Source organism: Pelodiscus sinensis, chromosome 13 (genome assembly GCF_052426305.1).
Source record: "Pelodiscus sinensis isolate ZL-2025 chromosome 13, ASM5242630v1, whole genome shotgun sequence".
Lineage (NCBI taxonomy): Eukaryota > Metazoa > Chordata > Testudines > Trionychidae > Pelodiscus > Pelodiscus sinensis.
This window is the reverse complement of record NC_143064.1, coordinates 614407-641086: the sequence shown is the minus strand read 5'-3', so window position 1 is coordinate 641086 and position 26680 is coordinate 614407. Positions and strand designations below refer to the sequence as shown.

Sequence of the window (26680 nt, the reverse complement as noted above, 5' to 3'; positions counted from 1 at the left end):
AGGACGGTGGCCAATCGGAGAGCGCTAGGGGCGGGCCTTGGGGAGCTGGTTCGGCTGTCCGATTTCCGGCCGCGCGCGCTCTTTTTTCCTAGGCTGCTGGAAGGCGAGGAGGCCGCGAGGCCCCCGGTCTGTGGTGGGCGCGAGAGCCGGGGACAGGTGAGGCGGCTGCGGGCGGCGGCCCGGGAGCGGCCCCCGGGCTCCGCCAGGGCTCAGTGGGTGCGGGCGGGGCCGGCTCGGGCGGCGGGAGGCCTCGGCTGCGCGCGGCGCGGCCTGGCTCAGCGGCGCGGCCCGGCCCCCCCCCACCCGCCTCGCCGGCCCGCGGCCCTGCGCGGTGCGTGCGGCCGCCCCAGCGGGAGTCCCGCCCGGGGGCGACCCGGGACCCGCGGGCCGCGCCGCTCGGCCTGGCGCGGGCCGCCAACGGCCGCCGGCTTCTAGTTCCGGTTCGGGGCGCAGCGCGCGGCCTGGCCGAGGCGCCGTTTGCGCGGGCCCCGTGGCGGCCGCTGGGCCCTGCAGCGCCCATGGGCCGTGGCGCGGCGCGCTGAGCAGAGCGCACAGCGCCGCGCGGACACCGCCAGGCCCCCACCGTGAGCCCAGACCTGCCTGAGCGAGGCCGAACGGCCGCTGCCGGGTGTCCGGGGGGAGGGACAGAGCAGGGGCGAGTATCCAGCCTCGGACGCGGTCTGTGCCCGCCCAGGCCAGTAGCATCCGTGGAACTAATCTCCGGGACATTTTATAGTTGTGACTCTGACCTCCCCTGCAAAGAGAACCAGAGATTGATGCTCTGTTGAGTGAAGAAATATTTCCCTTTGTTTTTAAACCTGCTGCCTGACAGCTCCATTTGGTGGCCCTTGCTCTTATGTTATGAGGAGTAAATTCCACTTCTTTATTTACTTTCTCCATTTGTATGTTCTATCCCCCCTTAGTTGTCTCTAATCCAAGTTGAAAAGTCCCAGTTCTAAGTAATTTTCCCTCATATGGAAGCTGTTCCATATCCCTAATTATTTGTGTTGCCCTTTTCAAATTTTTTCCAATTCCAGTATATTTTTCTGAGATGGTATGATCACATCTGTAGGCAGTATTCAAGATGTGGGTGTATCTTGGATTTATATAGAGGCAATATGATATTTTTTGTCTTATCTCTTTCTTAACGATTCCAAATACTCTGTGTGCTTTTTTGACCGCTGTACTTTGAGTAGGTATTTTCAGAGAACCATCTACAATGGCTCCAATATCTCTTTGAGTGATAACTGCTAATGTGCATTCCTATGCATTTATCAAAGACGAATTTCATCTTCCATTTTGTTGCCCAGCTATGTGAAATCTCTTTGCAGTCTGCTTTGAAATTATTTGTAGTCTGCTTTGGACTTAACTATCTGGAGTAGTTTTATATTGTCTGCAAATGTGGCCACCTCACTGTTTAACCCTTTTTCTAAATCATTTGAGTATATTGAGTAGTACCAGTCCCAGCATAGACCCCTAGGGAACACCACTAGTTACCTCTCTCCATTCTGAAAAATGACCATTTATTCCTTTAGTTTATTTCCTGTCTTTTAACCAGTTATTGGTCCAAGGACCTTTCCTGTTGTCCCATGACCACTTACTTTACTTAAGAACATAAGAACAGTCATGCTGGATCATACCAAAGCCCATATAGCCCAGTATCCTGCCTTACAACAGTGGCCAATGCCAGATGCCCCAGAGGGAGTGAACAGAACAGGTAATCATCAAGTGATCCCTCTCCTGTCATCCATTTTCAGCCTCTTACAAACAGAAGCTAGGGACATCAATCTTACCTATCCTTGCTAATAGTAATTGATGCACCTAACCTCCATTAATTTATCTAGTTCTTTTTTGGATCCTGTTAGTCCTGGTCTTCACAACATCCTCTGGCAAGGAGTTCCGCAGGTTGACTGTGTGCTGCATGAAGAAAAATTTCCTTTTGTTTGTTTTAAACCTGCTGCCTGTTAATTTCATTTGGTGATCCCTAGTTTCTATATTATGGCAACAAGTAAATAACTTTTCCTTATTCATTTTCTCCATGCCTGTCATGTTTTATAGGCCTCTATCATATCCCCCGCCTTAGTCTCCTTTTTTCTATGCTGAAAAATCCCTGTCTTTTTAATCTCTTTTCATATGGCACCTGTTCCAAACTTCTAATCATTTTTGTTGCCCTTTCTGAATGTTTTCCAATGCCAATATATCTTTTTTGAGATGAGGTGACTACATCTGTATGCAGTATTCAAGATGTGGGTGTACCATGGATTTATACAGAGGCAATACAATATTCTCTATCCCTTTTTTATGATTGTTTGCTTTTTTGACTGCTGCTGCAGATTGAGTGCTTAAGAGCTTTTGGTAAGGGTCCTTTTTAAAAACTTTCTTCCAAGTACTCTGTTATTTACATCACCATTGTCCATGTGCTTGTTGACTGCCTCAGAATTCTAGACAAAAAACAGGACCATGTAGCACTTTAAAGACTAACAAGATGGTTTAATAGGTGATGAGCTTTCGTGGGCCAGACCCACTTCCTCAGATCAAATAGTGGAAGAAAATTGTGTCCTTTGGTATATATGGTTGTGACAATTTTCTTCCACTATTTGATCTGAGGAAGTGGGTCTGGCCCACGAAAGCTCATCACCTATTAAACCATCTTGTTAGTCTTTAAAGTGCTACATGGTCCTGTTTTTGTTTCAGCTACACCAGATTAACACGGCTACATTTCTAGCACTATTCAGAATTCTAGTAGATTGGTGAGGTACGATTTCCCTTTCCAAAATCTGTTGTCTTTTTGCCAACAAATCACTTCCATCTATGTGTCTGACGGCCTGCAATTGCTGGGATTGCCTTTGGTGCCCTTTTTATAAATTGGTACAGAAGCTGGTTTAAATAGGTTACATACCACAGTTATCAGTTCTGCAATTTCAATTTCAATTCTTTCAGAACACTTCAGTGAATATCATCTGGACCTGGTGACTTATTACTGTGCAACATTGCCCCTCCCCCCCCCCCCCCAGTGGGTTCTTAATGACACCTCAGTCTGGTACAGCTCCACAATTTTGTCACCTAAAAAGAATGACTTGAGTTTGGGAATCTCCCTCATGTTCTTAGCTATGAAGACTGATGCAAAGAATTCACGTGTTCCTCCACAATGGCCTTATCATCCTTAAGTACTCCTTTAGCCAGTTGTTCAGTGGTCCCTCTAGTTGTTCAGCATGACTTTTGCTTCTGATGTATTTAAAAAAGGGACATAGTTAACTTGTTTGAATTCTTTTACTTGCTACTGTTATAAGGGATGCATCTTATTAAAATTAAATGCCTTTTCAGTTTTCTTTGTGCATTTGAATGGTTTATATTGTATTCAGTGTTGCACTTTCACCTGTGTTTGTGGTTCTTTCACATAGCCACACGAGAAATAATTTAAAAAAATAGAAAAAATATTAATTACAAAGTTTGGCATTAGGAGTCAGATGCAGGACTGAAAGCCAACTAGATTTTAAGTTGACTTTTCCCTTGAAGGATCTTTTTCCTGGTTTTGTAGTATCAGTGTGGCTGGTACGTCAGAGCACACTAGCTGGACATATCATTGACTAGAGGTTACTTTAAATCAGATATCCTATGTTCAAATTGCATTTTCCCTCCTATTGTCTGTTTATCCCAGGTGTTTGGGATTGCAGAGATTAGAAATGCTTCTGTTTTGCTAATTGCAAGAAAGTAGTTGTGGCATTGTGGGTGTTGGAAGTTGCAGTTGTTTACTTCAGGGATGTATAACTGATGATGTGTTTGCTCTCAGGTTGGGAAAAATGCAAGGCAACAAAGGCTTTAACATGGAGAAGCAGAACCATGCTCCAAGAAAACAGCATCAGCATCAACAGCCATCTATTCCAGCTAACGGGCAGCAAACCAATAGCCAGAGTGAGTAGATGATGCAAGTCATTCTTGATGGTTTTAATCTTCTGGGCTGCTGAAGAGCCTTCATGATAGCTCCTGACATAATTTTCACTTAAAACTGTCACAGGTTCTTTCCCTATTTGAAATGCTCTGAAATCCCATGAGAGAGGACTAGTTTCGATCCTCTTCTGCTGCCAAATTCCTCTGGACTTTCTGTTGCCAATCCTTGCTCATGAATATACACACTTGCATTCTATCTTTTTATATGAAAGTTCTTTTTGATATATGAAAGTTCTTTTTGCTGGGGCAGTCCCTGGTCTCGCAGGTCATTCCTCAGCATAACACCATTCCCCCCCCCCCCCCCCCCCCCCCCGTTTCCCCTGGTACCGCTCTGCATTATAAAGGACAGGGAAGTTCCTTGTCCTTTATAATGCAGAGCTGCAGCAGGGGAAGGGGAGGTGGTTTAAGCTGTCTGATGGACCCAGGGACCAGGAACTGCCCCAGTGACTTTGCACACCAGTTCCCTGCTCTTTATAATACAGAGGGGGAGGAGGGGAATGCAACTAATAAATAGTGCTAACCAATAAGCTTCTGCTTATCGGTGAGTCAACTAACCCCTTACATCCATAATTCAAAGACTGCTTCCTTATTTATATAGGATCTTCTGGTAAATCTCACCGCCGAAAGGACTACAAATCTGTCCAATCCTTCAGTGTCACCAGTGTGGATTGTATAAGAGAAAGGTGGCTTGTCTGTGACTGGCGCGCTCTCTCTTCAGCCCCCTTCCCAAAGCTGTACCATAACACCACTTGGCACAGTCCTTCCTAGATACTGATGGGGTAGAGTTGATGTCAGCATAGATGTGGTTATAGTCTTACCTGATCACACATCAGACTTAAACTTCTTAGCAGGGTAATCTCCTGTTTTGGCAGCTTGAGACTCCAGCATTAGAGGGCCAGTAGTATATGCCAGCATTGCTGTGCCAATAAGTCCAATCTACTGAAGTTTGCCCATGTTCACTGTGGGCTGGAGCTCCATGATATTGGTGCGGTTTGGTGATGGTGATCTTAAGGTGAAGAAGTAGAATCTAACTTAATGGTTTAGAAGCATGTAGTTGTGTGGGTCTAGAGCTGCCTTTTATGGATGACTGGGCCCGGAATCTGGTTACATGGATGGGTCATTTACTTTAAAAGTTGTGCTGTGCTTTGAATGTGGAATCTCCTGCATAAATGCCACATATAAAAAAAAATATAGCTCTTCAAATTCAGTGTTAAAGTGATTGGCCAGCCTTCTATCCCAGTCTAACAGGGAGTTTAATTCTTGATTTCTAAATATAGGTGGCTTAAAACAGGAGTGTTTTAAGGGCTGAATACGGCCCCTGGCTTGCCTGCATCCAGCCCCCTACGCTCAGGGACCTCCCCAGTGCTGGGGAGCCTGTGCTAGAGCTCAATCCCCCCTCCCCCATTGTTTTCCTCCCTATGGGGCTGGAGCCACAAAATCTACTAGCCTGGGCCCCCTTAGGCTCTAGTGTTCAAGGGAAATGTGGGGAGTGTCTTTCTCCTCCTCAGTTGGGAGTTTTGTCTAAGGGTGTTAAAATGCGATTATCTGGCTAATCAGTGTTGATACAAATGTATCGAGTATATGATTCATTGATCAGCGCCACTGTGCAGAGCTGCAGTGGGGGTACCTCCAGGAGCCAAAACAGTCCTGGCTCATGTCGGCTCCGGAGCCACTTGCACTGCAGGTTTGCATTTTAAATGTAGTAAGAGCCGCTGGGCCCTTATTACATTTAAAATGCAGAGCACAGTAATCGGTGCTAGCTGGGACTGCTGAGTCCTCGCTTGCTCTGAGTCCAGCAGGCCCTGTTTGTGGCAGCCAGGGCTCTCCATGGCCAGCCCTAGTTGCCGTGAACAGGGGTTGATTGGTGGTAACAACCCTTGTTCGTGGCGGGGCACCCAGCTCCCTGCTGGGACTCCTACAGACAAAGGCTGCTTCACAGCAGCATCCCCTATCCCCCTTCCACTCCCTCTGATAGAGGCACCCGGGGGTGGCGGGGACCTGGAGACAGTGCTGGGGATCAACTTTTAAGCCAGGTTCTCCCCCCTCAGCACTAGCTCCTGTCCCTCCCCCTTGGTGCACGCAGGGCCAGCGGGGACTGCTTGAGTCCCCACTCATCCCCTGGTCCCTGCAGAACTTCTGCTTTTGAAATATACAAGAGGCCCAGAGGGTTCTTGTACATTTCAAAAGCTGAAATGCCCATAGTGGGAAAGGTGTGAGTAGGGACTCAAGCAGTCCCCACTCATGCCATTTCCCCGCTGTGCCTCTGCCTCTCTGATAGAGGCAGCCAAGCTAATAAAGTTGCCACTCAGCTATCCGATAACCAAAAGCTTATCAGTCAGCTAGTTGCTAACATCCCTAGTCCTGTCTGAGTAGGCTTTTTTCTTTTTGTTTCTCACTTGTGTGGGGCCCCGAGTTATTTTTTGATGAGTCAGTGGCCCCCGACACAAAAAGATTACCAATAGTGATTTAAAATGATTGGCTTCTATCTTGGGATCCTTGTCTGACCTATTAAAAGCTAAATAGAATTACAATGGGCGATCCAGTTCCTAAAGCCACCACTAGTGTATTCATGTGTCTTATAGTTGGTCCCTAAATATCATCTTTGTAACTATTGCCTGAGGCCAAAAGCCAGAACATTTTTCATAATTTTTTCTACCATTATAGTAGCTGTGCACTTTAATATTCTCTGCCTCACTATATTTTATGATTTATCATGAATTTGCTGGCTTTTTGGTTCTGTTTTATAGCTGATAGTTGCTATCTCTCCAGCTTGGATCTAGTGTATTCCCAGACTGTAGATGACTGAAATATATGCTTTTTTCTGTTGTACTAGGCAAGGCTCACTTATGTAAGCATCTTTTGAATGTTTTTTGTCTGAATCAGAGTTCTGAATTCATTCCAGGATGATAATCCTCTAGCAATTTAGAAAACTGTAGCTTTTCTGTTGATAGCAAGCTGTGGTCTTGAACATGGAAGCTCTACTAGGGATGTTAGATATCTGGTAATTGAATAGTCACATAACTGCATGGAATCTTAGTGGTTACACAACTATTCAGTAGTCCCTGGGGGCGGGGCGGCAGTCAGTGTGCCCCCTGGCCCCACTCCTGGGGAGCCCCTTGCACCTCTGCCTCTGAGGCAGATGCAGGTGATGCCTCTGTTTGTGGGAAGCTCGGACTCCTGTGGATAGGGGCTACTGCTGTCCTCTGGGAGCTCGGGCCTGCTGCGAACAGTGGCTGCTTTGCAGCAGCCTCCCCTGCACTCTTCCATCCCCCCCCCCCTCCCGATAGAGGCAGCAGCATGGGGGGGGCACTTTTAAACTGGCTTCTGCTCCCCCCCCCCTCACTTCCTCTGATGCAGAGGCAGCAAGAGAAGTGGAAATGGGTGCAGGGTGTAGTTGGCAAGATTAACCGATAAGCCTAGGCTTATCAGTTAATTGTATAGTCCAGTGTTTCTCCACTTTTTTTTTTAAAATAAAGTACCCCTTTAAAAAAAAAAAAGTACCCTCAGTACCAACAGTTTTCAGACACTCACAATTTTTTTCTACCATTGAAACACATTTGTTTAAACAACTTAATCGTAGCTAGATGGGCGGTGAAATTTTTTTGACGTAAAAAGTACAAAGCACTGTAAAACTTAAAACAAAAATTCAGTTTTCTCCAAATTTCAGTTGTTAACGTACCCCCAGGCTTGTACCACTGGTTGAGAAACACTGGTATAGTTAACTATATGATTTTGATGTCCGTAGCTCATACGGTAATCAAAAGCATCTTTTGTCACAGTAGTCAAGTTAGGAAGGTTGCTGCATTCTTCCAAGGTTCCTACTTCCTCATTTGGACTCTGCCTCACGCAGTGGCTGGTGCCTTGTTACGAAGCAATACAGTTCCTGCAAACCTCATTGTCATCAGAATGTTGGCCCTTACTGAAATACTGTCTCCTTATTGTACTTGGTTGGAGATATTCCAGAGTTGGGTGAGTGGGTGGAATTAGCTATTATTGTATGTCTTTGTTTGCTGTGATGTAACATAATGGACTTTATTCCCCAATTGTAGAGCGACTGTGTACCTTATTCCCCTCAGATGAAGGCCTCACTATTGACCTGAAGAATTTTCGGAAACCTGGTGAAAAGACATTCACTCAGAGGAGCCGCCTCTTTGTGGGGAACCTGCCCCCAGATATTACTGAGGAGGAGATGAGAAAGTTATTTGAGAAATATGGGAAAGCAGGTGAAGTCTTCATACACAAAGACAAAGGCTTTGGCTTTATCAGGCTGGTGAGTCGTTATTGTTGCCTTTAAGATGTTCTGTGGTAGGGCTCTGATGTTAGAAGTGCTGCTCATTGGAAATAGTAACCATGCTAACTTACTTTGCTAAAGAAACTGGTGTCTTCAGTTAAATAGTGAGTAATTTAGTAGTCGATGGAATTTCCATCAACTTCTCGACTAGTCGATAGGCACTTCCGCATTCCTTCTTTGAAATGTACAAGAGTCCCTGCTGGGGCTCTTGTACACTTCGAAAGAGGAATGCAGAACTCCACATGCAGCCTGAAGGCCAGTGGGAAGTCCTGCTAACTCTGGCCTCCACAAGGACACTTTCCCTTTGAAATGCACAAGGGCCCCCCTGGGGGCTTTTGTGCATTTCAAAGTGGAAGTGCCCTGGAGAGTCCCCAGCTGACCCTGTGCTCCATGCTGCGCTGCTGCTTTGAAATGCTGCACTGGAGCCTGGGGTAAGCTGAGGAGTCCTCAGTTGATCCCAGTTCCATGGAAATGCCATGCGGAGCCCCAGGTCAGGTGGGGACTGATCCTGGGCTCTGTGCAGCATTTCTGCTGAGCCCGGGATCTGCTGGGGACTCCCCTGCTGGTCCCAGGCTCTGCTTAGCATTTCAAAGCAAATGCTTATCGGATAGTTAACTAGTCCTTAACATCTTTACTTCACATGGATGTTAACATTTAATTCTGGAGTATGGAATACATTGGAACCAACTTTGACAGCTAGTGTAGATGGACGCCTGTTCTGAGGGAGAGTATGGGTGCCAATTAGTGTCCCTAATGCCTGCCATTCAGTATATGCTGTGCCTTTCAAGTCTCATTGTGGCTGTAGAGAAATGAGGAACAAGTTTGCGGTTACAGGTGAAACTGGCAAAAAGCAGGGAACCTTTGGGTAAAAGACCTTAACTTCATATAGTTTCTTGCTGGATGTGAGAGAGTCAGCCTCTAATTATTGCTAGTGGTGGGCATTCTTAAGCCTAGTGAAACTCCTAGTTGATCAGAATTAGGGAAGTGTCATAAAGCAGTATTGTTCTGTACTAACTGAATTAGCAGCTGAGGCTGCCTCTCTTCCATTACCTACCCATCCTCCCCCTGAAAAAAAGCGGGTTTGTCACTGGAAGTGATTTTAAGCTACATATAAGGGCAGCAAGAGAAGATGTGTGATTAAGTCATTGGGCTGTCTCAAGATCTGGGGGTATTTCTGTGTCTGCCACGTTTACTGTCTGACCTCAGGCAGGCTGCTTTTTTCCCGTGCCTCGGTTTCCTTTCTGTAGAATGGGTGCAGAGTCTATCTCATGTGTTGAGAGGATAAAAGCCATTGTTTGATGTTCACTCACTGTAATAAGCAGGGTTTGACGAACAGTGGCGAAAACTGCTTGCCAGCCCTGTACTGCACATGCTCAAGAGCTGCAATGCGCGCACTGCGAATGAACGAGGAGGCGCGTGGCTGAAATCTCGCCACGGGCGAGTAGATTGTATTGTTTTCGAGCCCTGGTAAAAAGTGCCATAGAAATGCTTATAGGTAAATACAATTAAATAAGCTCATGGAGCCTTTTTTAACCCAAGGTTTTGGGCATGTCACCATTTCTCCCCTCCTTCGCTTACTAGCAGAAAATTGATCTCTTTTGTTTTGTATTTATCTGGCGGTTGGTTCTTTTTTTTTTTTTTTACTGTTGTGTATTATATAGCAGGTTAGCTGCTGTTCAGTTATAAATTAAACAAGATTACTTAATTTCTTTCAAGACAGCTGCTTTAGTCATAGGAATAGGATTTTCCCCTTCTCCAAGCTAGTGTCTTGGTATCCTATTCAAGCAAGGAAGATGTAAAGCTGGTATAACAGCTGTTCATTTGACACAACCTATATTTTCAGTGGTATGCAAGTGTTTTGCTTATATTGAACATCAAGAAGCTTGAAGTAACTATCTTGACACTTGTGTCTTGAAACACACAAGATGGGCAGTTTGGAGAGAAGCTAAAAGCTTTTAAAGTACTATGATAATCAGGGCTTGACAAACCATGGCGAAAGCCACTTGCCAGCCCCGCACTGCGCATGTGCGTGCCGCCGGTAAACGGGGCGTCGGGCTGAAATCTACTCACCACAGGCGAGTAGATTCAATAGATTGTCGAGCCATGATGATGATGAGTATATGATGCAAGTTTTCATATTTTCCACTAAGTAATTCAGGTAATAAGCCTGTAGAGTTTGAAAGGCTCCTGCCTGTCTTGTACTTTCATATACTAAGCAATTCCCGTGTCAATCATCAGACTAACTACTGGAAAGAATCAGGGAAGTGGCAATTCTTGCCATCATCCTCACACCATTCATAGATGTATGCTTACTTCATATTAACTCCTAGCTACTATCTGTAATCCTTGCAACATTCCTTTCAAGTTTTGTAGATGTTTTCTTTCTTTTTATCTTCTCATCCCAAACTTCACACTTTTCCCCTGAACTAGTTTAACTGGCACTTTGGATAATGGTCAGAAGACTTTATTTTATTACAGACATTACTAAGGCATCCTTTGTATAGAGTATTCCTTGTTCTCCTCACTGTACTGTTAGTGCAGGAAAAGACAAGCTAGTGACTGTCCTCTGCTTCTGTGTCAGGAAAAATATTTCCATACTGCATTGCAAGTTTTAATGATAACTTTCTTGTCTTCAGGAAACTCGCACTCTAGCAGAGATTGCAAAGGTGGAACTAGACAACATGCCTCTCCGTGGGAAGCAGCTAAGAGTGCGCTTCGCATGCCACAGCGCATCGTTGACTGTCAGGAATCTTCCTCAATTTGTGTCAAATGAGCTCCTGGAGGAGGCCTTCTCTGTGTTTGGCCAGGTGGAAAGGGCTGTGGTTATTGTGGATGACAGAGGAAGATCCTCCGGGAAAGGCATTGTGGAGTTCTCAGGAAAACCTGCTGCTAGGAAAGCTCTGGACAGATGTAGCGAAGGGTCTTTCCTGCTCACCACGTAAGTGCGGAGAGTGAGAAGTGCTGTCCTGGAAAGTGCACAGCTTTGTCAGGCAGGTGCTAGCTTATGAACCACTGATCCTATAATACTAAAATGGGGCTACGTGTGGTATAAATGTAAGTTCTGTAATGACAAACTTCCTGTCTTATATTTGGATCATGTTAGACTAAATCTGTGAACAGGCTTATGTTCAAAATTGCCTTCCTTCCTGGAGGCTGCCCATGAGATTGAGTGTACTAATCTGGGGCTGCTGCTGTTGAGGTTCCTCATAGACAGTGCCTTCTTTGGGCAGTTTAGGTAGTCCAGAAGAAGTAGAAACTATTCCTCCCCCAGTAATGTATGGATGGCAAGTGAATAAAGTGTTTGTGTGGGTTGCTGTGTAGTCTGGGTCACCCTAAGGATTCTAAGTATTGGGTAAATGACTAATTGAATAGTCGATGCATTTTGCATCGACTATTCGCTAGGACGCCTCCGCCTTTGAAGTGCAGCAACAGCCTTAGGGCTGTTGCTACACTTCAAAGGTGAAAGCACTCCGTAGAGCCCAGGGTCAGCCGGGACCAGTGTGCTGCTGCCACTTTGAAACGCCGCAATGAGCCTGACACGGGGCTCCCCCACAGAATTTCAAAGTGGAGCCCAGGGTCATCTGGGGAGTCCCCAGCTGATCCCGGGCTCTGTGTAGTGCTGCCACTTTGAGCAGCCTGGGGACACCCCAGCTGGCCCCGACTGCATGTAGCTTTTCAAAGCAGCAGCACTGCGTGGAACCTGGGGTCTGGCCCCAGGCCTCTCTTCTCTCTTCTCCCTCCCGCCTGCTGCAAGGGGGGGAAGCAACTAGTTGATTATCCAATAAGCATTTGCTTATCGGATAGTTAACTAGTCCTTCACATTCCTAGATCACCTCAGAATTGATTATGGAAATGGGTTTTTGTCTACTTTTTTTGACAAAGTTGTACCCAATACTGGCAGCGGGCATAGGTTTGGGGGGGAAGGTGTGTGTGATGACTGTGATAGATACCTATCTCTATCTGGCTGCAACTCACTAGCCTCCATGCTTGAGCATTTCAATGACACCTAACAGATTTGCAGAGTCCAATGTTCCCGAGGAGATAGTGGTACATTCTTAGGAATGGAACTAATTCTAGATTGTGCTAAAGTCAGTTAATTTGATAATGGCTGTTAAAGCTCAGGTGTTATTGCATTTGATTTATAATCCACTTATTCTCTAAGTAACACTTTTATTTGCTGCACCTATTCCCTTATTATCTCCTTGCCATACCTTACTTTTTTCAAAAGGTTTGGAGATGGTGTTGCTCGTTCTGCTGCTGGATACGCTGAGATCATTCTACAGACACCTTTAACTTCAAAAAACAGCTCAGTTCTGTTCACTTTTCTTTTTTCTGTGCTAGCCTCTCCGGTATATGGCTGGGAGTGGCCAGTTATGTACTGCAGCTGGGCTGCAATGGAGGGTCTTTGGACTTTGCCCAGACTGTTTGGAAATCTTCACTCATAGCACATCTCTGGTAACTATCATTGGCTAATTCAGGGATCAGAAGTAGCTATCTCTAAAGAAAGGGATTGTAGAAGCAGTTTCAAATAAGTCACACTCGAAATCCAGATAGTACCAATCTATAACTTGTGTGTGAAGGTGACATTCACCTGTATTCTGGCTGTCATTTTCTTAGATGGTTTTCTTATGTCCTGTTAATCAAACTTTGTTGATAGAGAGCAGTAAGTTCTACTGAACAGAGAAGCTGGCCTGCCATCAGCCAAGGTCTAGGTAACACTGAAATCATGTGGCCTCTTTTCTTTGCAGATTCCCTCGACCTGTCACAGTGGAGCCCATGGACCAGTATGATGATGAGGAGGGACTGCCGGAGAAACTAGTCATCAAAAACCAGCAGTTTCACAAGTATGTCCCCCCTCTGGAAAGAAGAATGGTGTTAATGGTGGACCAGTCAGGAGACTGATGTCTTAATCTTTGGGAAAATACACGATCACAAACTAGCTAAAGGCTCTTATTGCCTTGGTACATTCTCTCTTCTACTCCTAAATGCATTTCCTTACTAACTTCTGCATGCTTCTTGAAAACACCACTTCTGTTCAGGCATATGATGTTTTCAGGAGTAGTTGCCTGGAGGGGCAGAATGTAATTGGGACTACCTTGTAGTTCCTTCAATGTTATATCCGGAGATGACATGCCAGTGCCTCAGATAGGATCCTCTGCTGGAAAATAGCAAGATGCAGTAACTTCAGGAGGTAGCCGAGTTAGTCTGTTACAGGAAAAAAAAACAGTAAGCAAATGGTCTGGTAGCACTTTATAGACTAACTAAACATGTAGATGGTATCATGAGCTTTCGTGGGCACAGCCCACTTCTTCAAATGACCAGAGTTATGATTAGAGGATAAGGACACTCAAAATAAATAGGAGAAGGGAAGGGAGGGGGGAAGAAAGATGTTCTGTCACCCACCCCCCTACTTCTATGCTTAAAGTATCAGGAGAAAGGGTGCTAAACCTGAGCAGATAAAGATCAAAGTCAGTGGATGGATAAGGCAGGAAAGATATCATTCAGAAAGTAGTTAGCACCTTCATTGATAAAGCTTCCGCCACCCCATATCTTGATTAAGTCGATAATTAATTGAATTGAATTTGCGTATGTATTGTGATTCCAAGATCTCCCTGTGGATTTGGCTTGAGGAACTGGCCTGTGACAAGACCGCCACCTTCAGATCTGTGAGATTATGGTTAGGTAAACAGATCATTTATGTTTACCTAACCATAATCTCACAGATCTGAAGGTGGCGGTCTTGTCACAGGCCAGTTCCTCAAGCCAAATCCACAGGGAGATCTTGGAATCACAATACATACGCAAATTCAATTCAATTAATTATCGACTTAATCAAGATATGGGGTGGCGGAAGCTTTATCAATGAAGGTGCTAACTACTTTCTGAATGATATCTTTCCTGCCTTATCCATCCACTGACTTTGATCTTTATCTGCTCAGGTTTAGCACCCTTTCTCCTGATACTTTATGCATAGAAGTAGGGGGGTGGGTGACAACATCTTCTCTCCCCCCCCCCCTTCCCTTCTCCTATTTATTTCGAGTTTCCTTATCCGCTAATCATAACTCCGGTTATCTGAAGAAGTGGGCTGTGCCCACGAAAGCTCATGGTACCATCTACATGTTTAGTTAGTTTATAAAGTGCTACCAGACCATTTGCTAAGATGCTGTAAGAGCAGCTTCCCCTTCATTGCAGTGAGAATTCTATTTGTGTCAGGCTGACAAGACGGCAGCTCCTTGGAGAAGATATTCTAAGTGTTAGTGATCTCTCCCCTTTGTAGCTGTTAATTAGCATCTCTTGTTTCATTTGTATGAATCTTTATTTTCCTCCTTGGGTTTGCTTCACTTCCTGATCTCCCCTTCTCCCTCAGGGAGCGGGAACAGCCTCCTAGGTTTGCACAGCCAGGTTCTTTTGAGTATGAATATGCCATGCGCTGGAAAGCCTTAATAGAGATGGAAAAGCAACAGCAAGAACAGGTGGACCGCAACATCAAGGAAGCACGAGAGAAGCTGGAAATGGAGATGGAAGCCGCTCGCCATGAGCACCAAGTTATGCTCATGAGGCAAGGTAAGAGCCACGATCAGCATTGGCCCAAGACCATTCTTAGGGCTTCTTCTGAAAGCCAGGAGTGTCAGTAACCAGACCAATATTGGATGATGATGGGCCTAGGGGAGGGATGACTAGCAGTCATCACTGGCATGTTGAATAGATCTGCTGTAAGGTATAGCACACTTTTGTTCAGCTGTCTTCTGTAGGATGACAGCTCAAGTTCTACCTAGCCAAGATTGAGAGACCCTGCACTTAACTTGATGGCATTTCTTTGTATGTCTATAATACTGTATTTACAAGTTACTGCATCTGATCCATTTCAGAATCCCAGGGAATACCCTAGGTATCAGTTCCCTATTGATTTGGGGAGAAATTGGAAAAGTAAAATGAGATATACACAGCCCCTATTGTCTGCTTAGCAAATCCACAGATTCAGGCACTCCTGCAGTTGTGAATGAGTGTCAGTCTGTGAACATCTTAGTCTCGTCTGTGCCTGCCCTCCCAGTAGAGCAGGGGTAGGCAATAATTTTTGATGGGGTGGGCGCGGTGGCACTCCAAGATTTTTTTTGAGCAGCACTCTTCTATATTAATGGAGGAGGTGCCGGGTCTGGGACGGCGGTTAGGTGAAGGAGGCAGTTGTGACCTGAGGCATGGGATTGGGGTGCAGGGGTTTGGGTTGTGACCTAGGCTGGGGGGGGGGGGTTGTAACTTAGGGCAGAGGATTGGGGTGCAGGGTCTGAGAGGGGGAGTATGGGCTTAGGAGAGGGGCAGAGGGTTAAGCTTATGTGGGGTAGGGAGATGGGGCTGGCCAGTGTGCGTGTGCTGGGGGTGGGAGTAGCTCATGAGGCATCACTCCTCCCTGCTCAGTTTGTGAAGCACAAACAGCTCTGCAGCCACTTTTCTGAGTGGTGTGCAGGAGAGCCTGCCTGAGGCTCCCTGCTGTATCCGTGGGATGAATCTGGTGGCTTGACGGGCTGGATCCGGCTCGCAGAAGGTGTTTTGCCCAGGCCTGCGGTAGTGTTACATGGTGACACCCTGAATGGCTTACCTCCCAGGCAAATAATAAGGGCAGACGCAAAAATGAGAGCATGCACACAGGCCATGGTATGGTGGGTGCACAGAACCATGACAGTGCAGGGAAAATTGTGGGATCCTGATGTGGAACCGCTGGGAACAGACCCAGAATGGGGAGCAAACAGTTCCCCACAGGATCCCCACAAGTTTGGGACCGTGGTATGGAACACACACATCCCGTGTCATGGGGAAAACTGAAGATATGGGGGGAGAGTGGAAATAACGTGTGTACATAGCTGCTGGCTTGGGAGGAGGGTGTTCCTGCTGTGAAATGAGAAGAAATGGGGCACATACAGAACTGCTGGCATGCAAGGCGGGGAGGAGTATAGGACCTTGCTATGAGGCACACAGCCTCAGCTAAGAAGGAGGGAGTGCAGGGAATGCAGGGAATCACTAAAATAGAGGGATATGGTGGGAGTAGCACCTTCTGTGGGAGGGTAAAGGAATGCAAGGAGCCCCAGATAAGCAGAATGAACTTAGGCCAGAAACTAGTAATGTGTAATCTCTTGGTCTGGAAACTGACTGTTAAGTTGAGGTTCAGGTTGGGATTCATAGAAGGGGAGGGGGAATGTTGGTGTAGTCACCTTGCAGCCTGCACAGGAAATGGCAGTTGGCCCAGTGACTGGCTTCTACTGTCACATCTTCCAGACTTAATGAGACGTCAAGAAGAACTAAGGAGAATGGAGGAGCTACATAACCAAGAAGTACAGAAACGTAAACAGCTGGAGCTCAGGTAAAGGGAGGTGCTTGCCTCTTATTGCTGCACTTACACATCCTGTTAAACTGGGGCTTGTCTTCCATTGCCTAGAGTAGTTGGGCACCATTTAACAATACCATTTTCAAACTCTTCTGGGTCATCTTGAATATTTTAAATAGAAAGGTGGGGCAAAAAATATTTAAATAAATAATAAATCTTCATAAGCCAAGTCTAAGTTTTTGGGGTCTGTGCTAGTGACCTTGCAGAACACTGACTAGTCCTTGGTTTTTCATTAATAGGCTCAGATTTGGCTTTCAGATGCATATACAAAAGCCAGGCTTCTCTGCAGTAACCCTAATTGCTCTAGTGCTGCAGGTGGAGAAAACCCTTGCCCCAGCCTCCTCCTTTTTGTTCTTCTGGTCACTCAAGGATCTTTGAGACTCTCCTCTCCCAACTCATCTATAGTCTTACTGCTTGGTTCTCAAGATCATTCTGGGGGCCACCAGGAGGATATTAAGACCAATTTCTTGTGGAGCACAGCTTGGGGAACCACTTGGCAATGTATGAATAGCATTTAGAAGTGTAGCATATGCTCTGACAGCACTCTTTTCTAATAAGTTCACTTGAATTGAAGGGTTGGAAATAAAAGTTTTCATTAGCTCTAGAAATATATTGAAGAGCTTAATGCTACACTTTATCTGGAAGAGCCGTGTGATCATTACTGCCCACTGTGCAGCACTTTGCCCTGTGATACAGAATCTGTTTACTAGGTCCTTTCCTTGCAGGCAGGAGGAAGAACGCAGGCGCCGTGAGGAGGAAATGAGGCGGCAGCAGGAGGAGATGATGAGACGCCAGCAAGAGGGCTTTAAAGGGAATTTCCCTGATGCGGTATGAGTTCTCCTGCCTCTTTATCCACATACAGCTACTGTCAGAAGGATCATTGTCCAAATAGGTCAGGGTTTCTGCTGATAAGAATATGACTGGACATATATTTTTCTCAGTCAGAGACAGCAGGGAGAAGAGGGACAGGGGACTCTGCCATGAAGTAGTCTGTCCGTGGCAGGCCCAAGCTCGCTGCAGACAGAGGCTGCTCCGTGGCAGCAACCTCTGTCAGTGGGAGGTCTGAGCACCCCGCAGGCCGGGGAGAGTGGGGAGAGAATCTGAGCTCTCTGCAGGCAGGGGTTGCTGCTGCCTCTGTATCAGAGGCAGCAGCATAGGGCAGCAAGCAGGAGCCGGTCTGCACAGGGAGCTGGTTTTTAAACCGGCTCCCCTCGTGGACTGGCTCCCGCCCGCCACTAGGGATGTTAGATATTGGGTAATAGAATAGTCAAGTAACTGCATGAATTCTGGTTGGTTACTCGACTATTCTATAGTCCCTGGAGTGGCGCTGGCAGTCAGTATGCGCCGACCCCACTCCTGGGGAGCCCCGTCACACTGCACTACTGCCTCTGTAGTAGAGGGGGCGGGAAGCAGCATTGTGTGCTGGGGCAGGAGGAACCAGCTTTTAAGCTGGCTCCCCCCCCAGCACCAACTCCTGCTCCTCCTGCTGCATCTGATACAGGGGCAGAAAGTGGGGGGAATGTGAGTAGTGAACAAGATTATTGATCATCTAGTCAACTACTTGTTGATATCCCTACCTGCCTCCCCACACTTCTGCCTCTAATAGAGGCAGCAGTGCAGGATGATGGGGGCTTCCCAGGAATGGGTCCAGGAGTGCACTGGCTGCCGGCCCCTCCTCTGGGGACTATCGAATAGTCATGTAATTGCTCGACTTTGTGGTATCTAATATCCCTAAATGGAACGGTATTGTACAGTTCACTTGGATCTTGTTGAGAATTGCAGACACTAAAATTGACGATGGTTCTTGCATGGTCCCACTACAAGAGGAATTAAGATTACTCAAGTGCCTTAACTGTTTCCTTTGTTTTGTTTGTTCTTTAATTTCAGTGCGGTTTTGGGGGGGGGGGGGGGGGGGGTTAATGTTTGGCTTTGGGATAATTATAGTATCTCTAATGTAATTTACCAGTAGGTACTCTCTTAACTTTACCCAAATGTAGTTTTGCCTGGAACCATACATATGGAAATCCACCTGTTGATGGGAATGCACTTTCCTGCTGCAGTCCATTTAGGATCCACAGTGTGTTAACCTTTGCAGCAGAGCATCTGCTAATTGGTTGTATTCTAGGAGCAGTGATTGAAATTTCCGTCCTGACTCTCTTTCCTTAGCCCCACCAGAGTTACATGCATGCCTGGCCGCAATAACATCCTGAAAACTGCTGCATCCCCTCTAGGCTGTTTGTCTAAATGTGACTTGCTGCATCATGAGGCGCATGACAGTGTGTTGCCATTAAAATCAGTACTTGTAAAATTAGCACACGATATTGGATACTGCAGTTCCCCAACTGTTAGAATGGCAAACCTTTCTGATGATAACTGATTTCTTGATACCGTATTTCACAGATCAGTAGGACTGAAAACAACACCGTTGGGATTTCACTTCTTTCTAACACTGGCAGTTTGCACAATCAGCTCTTAAAATCTCATTTCAGAAACCACCTTGCTTTTAATCCTGATGTTGTATTAGCTGCCACCTCGAATCCCAGGAGTTAGAAATCGTAAACTGTGCCTTGTACCGACAGCTTGGAATCTGCTTTCCAACTGTATATGCATACTGTTTGAAGTATTTATATGGCCTACATGACATCCATTTTGTTTAAATGTTTCTTTCCTTCATGGTTGTGAAGAAAACTTTCCAAATATAACAGCATGGCTGATGCTGTATGGTCTGCCTGAGGATGTAGACAGCTTGAAATAGTAACTTAATTTTCTTGACCCATATTGAGCTCAGTAATGTCTACTCTGAAGCCCGTTGATGACACTCTAGTGTTCTCCCATATATATCTCCCTCATGTAGTTTTGTCATATTTAGCTGTAAGCTCCTTGGAGTAGAGGTGGTTTCAGTGGGCTGATCTACTCAGTTTTTGAACAGCTTTATTTCTTTTAAGAAACTGGTAGTTAAATTGGTGCAGCCCTCTAATGTGGATTCACTTATACTGGTATAAAAGTGGAATAACTGTAGCCACACTAAAGGGTATCCTGAGCTATCTGTATCTGTACAAAATCATCTTAAATCCTGAACAGGCACTGTGTAGGTCCGTGGTGACCAACTCACTAGCCATATGTGGCTATTTGGCTGGTCGAATGTGGCTAGTTCGCTTCAGAACTGGTTGGACGCCATGGGTGTAGATCAAGGGTAAACTGTGTGCCATCGTTTCCTCTAAAGTGTGTGCCTGTGCGGGCACGCACCAACAATTTTTGTCCCGCCCACCTCCTTAGCAGAGGTACGCAGTGGCTGCTAAGCTGCTTGGGGGTAAGTTGCGGGTGGCTGCCCTGCCCCATGAGCAGCAGGGCAGCCACCATGCAGCCCTGTCCCTACTTCAGCCCTTCCCCAGGACTGGAGCTGCGGTCAGGGTGGGCCTCGTGGTGAGAGCTGGAGCCTGGGAGGCAGTACTAAAAATAGTACCGCGACCCCAGCTCCAGTCCCTGCTCATAGGGCAGCCTCCTGCCACACAGCCCAGCCCTGGCACCAGGGCTCTAGAGGAGGTTGAGGGGGGCGGATGGTGAGGCAAGGGGAGTACTAAAGAGAAGGTGGGGATGAGAAGGGGAAAGGGATTGAGGGGAGGGGGCAAGGGGCAGGGTAGAGGAGGGACAAATGCCAGGGGGCCAAGATGAGGCGGGGGCGAGAGGGGGAAGGTATGAGTGGGAGACAGGAGCGTACAGGGTGATGCTGGGAGAGGAGAAGGAAGGGGCAATGAGGGCAAGAGGAAGGAGAGGGAAGGTGTGGATGTCGGGAGAAGAAGGGTTGAAAGGAGGGGTGGGCATGAGGAAGGTGAGGGATGGAGCGAGCCGTGTGAGGAGAACTGGGGCAGAGAGGGTGGTGAGGGGTTGAGCACCAGGGAGGAAGAGGGCAAAGGGGGGGCAGGAGTATATCCTAGCTATATACTCACACTTGTGCTTTAAATATGCAGAGTGCATGTGGCAAACTCTCCTGCAGATTTCTAGCTTTAAATTGAGATTTTATTTGTTCATCAGTGGACAGATGTTCAGTGGGGTGAATGGTTCGTTTTCTTTTGCAACTTTTCCAAGGGAATGACTTCCTATATAGTCTTCAATGATAACATCTACTGAATTTCTCTGGGTTTATTGGAGAATGTCTTAAATGATGTGGTGTGAAATAAATCTCTTTCAGAGAGAGCCGCCGGATATGCGCATGGGACAGATGGGCATGGGAGGTAAGAGCTGCCTGTGGTTTTGTCTTTCTTGGTTCTACATGCGTTCAGTTCCTCTGTCTGCAGTCACTGGATCTGCTCTTGGAGAGTTTTGTTTTACTAATTGTGTATTTAGTAGAGTACACTTAAGATCAGAATGCCTGCATTCTCAAGTAAAGCCCATGGCAGCTCACAGCATGCAAAATGAGGAGTATTTGGTGGGATGCACTTTTCCACTTCAAGTGTATCTATAGAGCATTTAGCTCATTAAGCAGGTGTTACAGATGGAACTTGGTAGAGCCTAAATGGAATTGAGATTTCCCAAGGAGACTTGTGCCTTAAGAAATAGGTACAACGTACAGAAAGATGCTGAGCTCAGCAAGCAGAAAGGTCAGATGGGTAAAGATCCATTGATTGTATTTCCATGTTTCTAGTTTACTATCTGCAGTTTTAGGCTAGTTGGGCAGAAATCTGTAAATAAAGGAGTAGTGGAAGGTTAAGAGAAGCTGAAATTGATCTTTTGACAGTCTGGAATGTGTGCTTTTCGGGTTGATTGAGTTTAGGTTTGGATCACCATTGTATTTTATAAATTCAAGGCAACCTGTTCTGTACAAACTCCCTCCCTGGGGTGGGAAACTGGTGAGACAGGCCCTGCGAATTACATTTTATCTGCTTGGAATATTCATCCGATCTCTCTTTTCAGGTACCATAGGCATGAACAATAGAGGGGCTATGGGTGCCACCCCTGTCCCAGCTGGTGCACCTCCTGCAGCTGGTCCAGGAGCTATGATGCCTGATGGAGCCATGGGAATGGTAATGTATCTTCTAGCTACTCCCTTCTTGGGCCCTTTTAATGAATACAATGTGTGGCTCACTGTGGAGGCTCAGTTAGCAGTTTCTCTGTTAAGGCTGAGACATGCTTTATCTCAGACCTCCTTTTTGACATCCCCCCCTCCCGTACCCTCAGAGGCCAGTGTTCACCTATAATACATAGCCAGCATGGAACTTGTTGCCCTAATCTGAAGTGACTTGGTTAACATTTTTGAAAATTCAAACACTTTTTTTCTGTCATATTGTACCTCAAAAATGAGTTATCCTAAAACGTATTTGAAGTATTACATCTTTTATATGAGGGGGATATGTATATTTGGGAAACCCCATTGAATTGGGGATCTTGGTTCAGGCAGTTTATTGGTCCAGGTTTTCAAGAGCTTTCTGTCTGGCAGCTCCCATTGAGGACCGTGGCAAATCCCCCTAAAGTAAGACCAAAGTGTGTTGTTAGGCTCTTCTGGAAGTGTGACTATTAAAGGACACAGAATGTCTGGAGACCTATGCTTGCTTATTTTTGCCAACCTAAATGGTAGCTTTTCATTGCAAAGAGTCTTCAGAATAAAAAAACATGATTAATGGAGACTTTTCTTTGTCACAGTTCTGAGATGGAGGGAAGAATTAGGGAGAGAGGAAAACCCCTAGTCATAAACAGTCCGTTTTAGGAATGTACTCTCCTTTCGTCCTTTCCACTGGTTTCTTTCCTCTGTAGTGGATGCTGGAGGATTTTCATTCTCTTCGCTGTGGATGGAGGGATCAATAGCCCCTCATAGTTTGTTGACTGTTTTCCTTCCTGCCTCTTTGTAAATGCCCTATAACATTTAGGAGCTCCTCAGGTATCCTGCTTCTTGCTTTGCAGTATGTATCATTTTAAACAGTTCCAAAATGCAAAAACCCAAAAGAGCCATCGGGTAAAAACTGTTAATGTTCAATATTGGTACCAGAAGGTAAAAAATTCCATCTATTAGAAATCCAGAATGAAGGCTCTGCTCCAAAGAAACCTGCAGCCAAATTGTGCTCCATCAACAAGGCCATAAGAAAAGTGAATAAGAGAGTCATCTGTTCGCACATTTCCTCAGCAGTGACCAAAAACTTGAATGCTTTACTCTGAATCTGGCAGATGCTATGCCAACTTCTGCCTTATGTCCACGTGATTAAACTAGTCTCTACATTCATTTTGTGAAGTCTAACTAGACAAATAGCATATGAAAGGTAGCCATTTCTCCACTCTTAAGGTTCAATGGCCCAGCAATTAATCAAGTATGATTGGACTAATGTATCTACATATGCATACCACCTAGCCCAGATTAAGAAATTACAACACGTGAAAAGAAAGAGTTAGTGTGATAAATAAGATGCTTTTTCACTACCAAACATGCGTGTTTGACAGCATATATAAAACCAATGCTTGTGGTGAATATTTTTGATACTATATCTGCAGTCTGTATCAAGGTAATATGTTTGCTTAGTACGATTGTTTCGGCCATTGTATGTGGACTACTCAAAGTCCTTGTGAAAATGGTGTAACGGACAAAGAAATGAAGGTTAGGTTGCTGTAGAGGCAAAGGTAGGGTTGTTGCATGTCTTCACTGGAATTCTGAACTTCCAAATGTTTGAGGTTTCATTAGTTTTAACAAATTTTGTGTGACTAATGTAGTGTTAGGAAGGTAAAAGGGTGGGAATCATAATGACTTTTTAGAAAGCTAAACTAAATTCGCTTGTAAAGAATCTGGTTTTGATAGTGTGCAGGGATGACAGCTTCAAAGCTTCCCTCTTTGTTCCTCGTCTGTCAGCCTGAGGTATAGTATCACATCCACAGCATGAGTGTGGCAATCGAGTAAATATTTAGTGTCTAAGTGTTCTGGGAGTCTTACTTTGGGGAGCTGGCCAGGGGACAGGTGGGAGAGGCCAAAGGTTACAAAAGCAGCTTCCCTAGTTGCCAGTGAATCATATATTGCCATCTGAGGCCTCTTCAGTTATCTTGTTACTAGATCAGTGTCATAGGTGGTGGCCAACTTTGTGTAGGTAAGCTGCAGATTGGTGGGTTTGCTGAGGGGGAGAGGATGGAATCAGCGAGGGAGAAATGTGAAAGGAGGGTAGTCCAGGCACACTGAAAAGGAGATTGGGGATTGAAAGTGGAATTCATAGGGGCAGGAGGCTTTTAGAGGGTGCTTTGAAAGCCAACCCTGCCTATACTGGCCACATGTTAGTGCTGGGAAATAATGGATCCCTGTGTCCCAAAGCAACTGCTTGGTCTGGTAAGGAATAGGTCCTGCATCCAGCCATTCTTGCCACTGACAGTGGTTCCAGTCCTTCACTTAGGAGGGGCCTGTGAGAATATGGCCTGCAGCACAAGACCAAGGCTGGTCCAGGCCATTTCTGTCGGGGAGAGCAAAATGGGGGGTTGCCATTTTCTTACCCCTTAGTTGTGTAAAATCCTTAGCAACACTGATAGCCAGGGCTCGACAGTTAGTGCGAGTAGATGACAAGCCGTTACAGCCGCGCAGCATGCCGAACCGCGCGGCTGGCGAGCCCTGCTGATCACATATCAGGGTTCCAAACCCTTGATCACCTGCAGTTTTAATTCTGTTTGGTGTTGGGTGTCCACCAGTGGGGTTTGGGTTGGGCAGTTGTGGTAGAATTGTGGAATTCTCAAGACCCTAGACTGCATTACTCAGCCCACTGCAGGGCATTAGTCTACAGGCTTGTGTGGCTATTTTCCAGTGTGCTTGGCCTGGAATTTTATGGGGAATTTGACTTTTTCTTTGGCACTTAGTTATCTGAATGAAGAGTTTACTCTGTATACTTCCCTGTTGAATGATCTGAAGCTTTCTGGTAACTTAATGACTTGAGGTGGTAGTCAGTTGGTTCTGTGGAGTCCTGATCAGACCCAGCTGGGCTGGAATTGCTTCTAACTTAAGTCTTTTCTCCTTTCTGCCTCTTCTGTGCTCTCGCCCTGTACAAGACACCACCACCGCCCACTGATCGCTTTGGACAGGGCAGCGCAATGGAAGGACTCGGAGCTATGGGAGGAAATCCACCTGCCTTCAACAGAGGAAATCCTGGGGGGGACTTTGGCCCTAACAAACGTCGTCGATACTAACAGGATTAAGCTCCTGCCCGCCCGCCCCCCAAAGAGGAAAGGAGTCTTTGCAGGCCTCATAGGGTTCTACTTGGGGGTAACTCTTCATAGTAGTTTAATTAGGGCCTGCTTTGGCAAAGCCAGTCTAGGCAAAAGGGGAGTGCAGACAAAGGTTTTAGTAAATTTAATGTGGTGCATTCCTATCATTTCAATGTGAAAAGTGGATTCTGGGAGGCTTCAGTAGCTGTGCAGTAAAAGTAAGACCCAGTAGAACCCTGATGCCTTTACCATTCCATGTTTCCTACATGTTGCTGCAGTCCTGAGACTAACCTAGATACACTTGACGTACTGGCATTCGTCTAGTATGGCTCCTTTGAGAGCACAGGCAAGTCTCTGGAGAAGTAAGGCAGCCCTTGGATCTTTTGCAGCCCTCAGTGGCCCTGTAAATTTATATAGCTCCAAATGACCCATCATGTAGTGAAACCAGGAGGGGTTTATGTTTTTTAACTTGTAGTTTTTACTTTTTCTCTGGACCATCTATTTCTTTAAAGTAGTGGACTGTCATGTGCAGCCTGAATGGCTGGAAGGCTCTTGATTGAATAGATCTTTGATATGTGTTGTACCGCTGTTTATTTTTACTGGTAGTAAAGTACAATCTATTGGACAAAGATACTGTATCTCATGCTGAAGACTTAACTGAAACTATTGTTTGTATAACCTTAATCTTGCCTGTCTTGTGTAGAACTACTACAAGATTTTCATTTAGTGTAAACTGTTTGAACACGAGCTGTAATCGTCCCACTAACAAGTTTGATTTTTGTCTGAGGAATGTTACAGGAATGCATTATTAAAGTGGATTTTAAGCCTTTTTTATCTTGTGTGCAGTCTCTTCTGTTCCTGACTAAAGCTTCTGGGTACATGCAGACTGATGCACATGAAGCCCCAGTCAGTGGAGGCAAAATTGCAGTGCTATCCTCTAGGGATGTAAGAATTTAACTGGATATTGATTAAACTCGGCATAGGGCTGCCAGGAGACTTGCCAGCCCCAGGAGCAGTTAACCGTGTAACTCATAGAATTTGTATTGGTTACACGGTTAATATTTTATTCTGTTTTTTTACATCTCTGCTGTCCTCATCCACAACGTGTAGAAACTATCTAACCCTTGCGAGTTCTTCAACAGCATCATCCTCGGCAGAAATGCTATTTGAGATGGAACTTTGATGGGATGGTTAGGGCCTTCCAGCCTCACGTTCAGGGGCTATGCTTAGGGAATTCAGAGGTTTATGCCTTTAATAAGATCTCTTCAGAGTTTTCTGTTGAGGTGTAAATAGAAAGAACAGAACTATTACTGCTTCCAACACTAAGGGTGTGTCTAGACTACCCCTCTGACAGAGATGTCGATTAAGCACATTGAAATTGCTAATGAAGTGGGGATTTAAATATCTCGCACTTCATTAGCATAAACAGGGCCACGGCTTTTTTTTAAATGGAGCTTTTTTCAAAAAAACAGCAGTCTAGATGCGGATCTTTTGAAAATACAACTCATTTTCGAAAGCTCCCTTATCCCTCATAAAATGAGGTTTACAGGATCTTCGACATCCCTAATCTACATCTCTCTGTCAACAGAGGTGTAGTCTGGATGTATCCTAAGGTAACAGAAGCTTTTTCTCTTGTTCAAATGTGGAAATGGGAAATATGAATATTCGGATAGGCTCTACTCTCCAGTTTCTAAACTCCTTCCTCCTTTTTATGTCTGCAAAGCAAGGGATACTTTTGGGGAGGAGAAGGTAGAAGGGCAGCAGGAGACTGTGTGTAACTTGAGAGCTGTTAAATGAGAAGGGAGATCGAATCAGGAGGGTTCCAAATGCCTCGCCCTAATGGAGGCAGGAGATGGTCCTGCAGGCCAAAAGGGTTTGCAATGATTTTGCTTCAGTAAATAGGAAGC

The 26680-nt window shown here is 45.7% G+C and overlaps 1 protein-coding gene across 2 annotated transcripts; it reads left to right on the top strand.

Moving 5' to 3' along the window:
- Positions 1-25605, top strand: NONO (non-POU domain containing octamer binding). Of its 2 annotated transcripts, none has more exons than XM_075918005.2 (11): positions 1-156; positions 3791-3912; positions 8025-8218; positions 10876-11177; positions 12988-13083; positions 14607-14803; positions 16508-16592; positions 17342-17444; positions 20806-20848; positions 21528-21637; positions 24618-25605. In XM_075918005.2, the coding sequence occupies exons 2-11, from the start codon at positions 3801-3803 to the stop codon at positions 24753-24755; spliced, it is 1380 nt and encodes a 459-aa protein (XP_075774120.1). In that variant the 5' UTR covers positions 1-156; positions 3791-3800; the 3' UTR covers positions 24756-25605. The 2 variants fall into 2 exon arrangements, with proteins under 2 accessions (XP_075774120.1, XP_075774119.1); XM_075918004.2 differs by having other exon boundaries at positions 7998-8218.
- Positions 25606-26680: the final 1075 nt, after the last annotated feature.

Coding starts and splice junctions, on each gene's coding strand:
- NONO (XM_075918004.2), top strand. CDS start 3,801: ATGCAAGGCAACAAAGGCTTTAACATGGAGAAGCAGAACCATGCTCCA. Junction 8,219..10,875: donor GCTTTGGCTTTATCAGGCTG/GTGAGTCGTTAT, acceptor TCTTGTCTTCAG/GAAACTCGCACTCTAGCAGA. Junction 17,445..20,805: donor AAGGGAATTTCCCTGATGCG/GTATGAGTTCTC, acceptor AATCTCTTTCAG/AGAGAGCCGCCGGATATGCG.